Source organism: Rhincodon typus, chromosome 35 (assembly GCF_021869965.1).
Source record: "Rhincodon typus isolate 14 chromosome 35, sRhiTyp1.1, whole genome shotgun sequence".
In the NCBI taxonomy this organism is placed as follows: domain Eukaryota; kingdom Metazoa; phylum Chordata; class Chondrichthyes; order Orectolobiformes; family Rhincodontidae; genus Rhincodon; species Rhincodon typus.
Window position 1 is genome coordinate 24,465,048 of NC_063366.1, and position 1,459 is coordinate 24,466,506.

The 1,459-nt window shown below is 55.0% G+C and overlaps 1 protein-coding gene across 1 annotated transcript in view; it reads right to left on the minus strand.

Moving 5' to 3' along the window:
• Positions 1-1,459, minus strand: part of LOC109926206 (vegetative incompatibility protein HET-E-1-like) — a 14,963-nt gene that overhangs the window by 9,615 nt on the left and 3,889 nt on the right. Inside the window, exons 2-3 of the mRNA XM_048616981.1 lie at positions 926-1,120; positions 67-247 (exon numbers count right to left, since the gene is read on the minus strand). Of these exons, the coding sequence (XP_048472938.1) occupies positions 67-247; positions 926-1,090 (346 nt within the window). The 5' untranslated portion in view covers positions 1,091-1,120. The remainder of the gene's footprint in view (positions 1-66; positions 248-925; positions 1,121-1,459) is intronic.

The following is a 1,459-nucleotide window of genomic DNA, read 5'->3' on the forward strand; positions in this document are numbered from 1 at the left end:
GCCCGGGCTGTGACGGTGATACAGGGAGAATGGTGACTGACGGTGCCTGGGCTGTGCCAGACCTACCTGTGATGGTGGATTTACACTTTCCTGTCTTGGTGTCGTAAACAGCCACGATGCCTTCAGCGCCGACCGCTATCAGGTGGCTGGGGTCCTTTGGGTGGAAGCACAGGCAGGTCGTCGCTTGTCGGGAGACCCCTCCACTGAATATGTCCCGCGAAGGTTTCCCATCTGCGGGGTTCACAGCCTGACACAGAGGGCTCAGATCAACAAACAGGCAGTGATAGCGGGGTGCACACAGGTCAACAAACAGGCAGCGAGGGGGTGGGGACGGGCACAGCTCAACAAACGGGCAGCAAGAGATGGGGGCCGCACAGGTCAACAAACAGGCAGCAACGGGGGGGCATGCACAGGTCAACAAACAGGCAGCGAGGGGGGCGCGCACAGGTAAACAACAGGCAGTGATGGGGGCACGCACAGGTTAACAACAGGCTGTGAGGGGGGTGCGCACAGGTCAACAACAGGCAGTGAGGGGGTGGGCACACAGAGAGAAAAAGACAGAGGGCGCAGGCAACAACAGGCAGAAAGTGGGCAGAGAGAGGGCAGTGGTGAAAAACAGGCAGAGAGGGGGCACAGGTCGACAACATGCAAGATAGGGCAGAGAGACAGGAAGTGGGGCCCACAGGTCACCAACAGGCAGAAAGGAGGCAGGAGAAGAGGGCAGAGAGGGAATGGGCCAAGAAAAAGGTGAGGGGATGGCGTAAGGGAGAGGCAGGGGGAGGCTCAGTGTGGACAGGGTGAAGGAGAAAGCAGAGAACGAAGGGACAGACGATCAGAGGGGAAGCACTCACAGAGTTGATGAACTCAGTTTGTTGGAATCATGTTTTATCTCACCAATGCCTTTCCCAGCATATTCCCAAAGTACCTGAATAGCTCCGTTTCCAAATCCCACGATTAACTCCTGTCCATCGGGAGACCAGGCCAAACTGTAAATGCCCTGGGAGTCTCGGGTCAGTGGGACTGCATGGCGCAGTTTCATCTGAGTGGGCACTTCCTTCTTTGTCGGGACATCCTTCTTACGAGATGCCATCTATACCTGTCCCAGTGTACCAGAAAAATCCTGGAACATGAAAGAAACAGAAACTAGTGTCACCAGGTGAACAGGCTGAGGGCTAGCACTGGTCACTGTCCATGAACTAGTTCCCTGCAAAGTGTTCCTCTCTCCAGCTGTCTCTACGGGATCGAGACAGACAATGAGCAAGAGAGAAACTGGTACAGAAGGACAGGTACACTGAGAGAGAGAGAGAGAGAGAGAGGATACAGGCAGAGAGACAGATAGAGAATGAAAGAGAAATAGTGACAGAGAGAGAAAGAGATGGGTAGTCAGAAAAGTCCCACTGCCCCGCTCTCTTCCCATGTCCCTGTATCAATCCCCAAACCAATCCCACTGCCCCGCTCT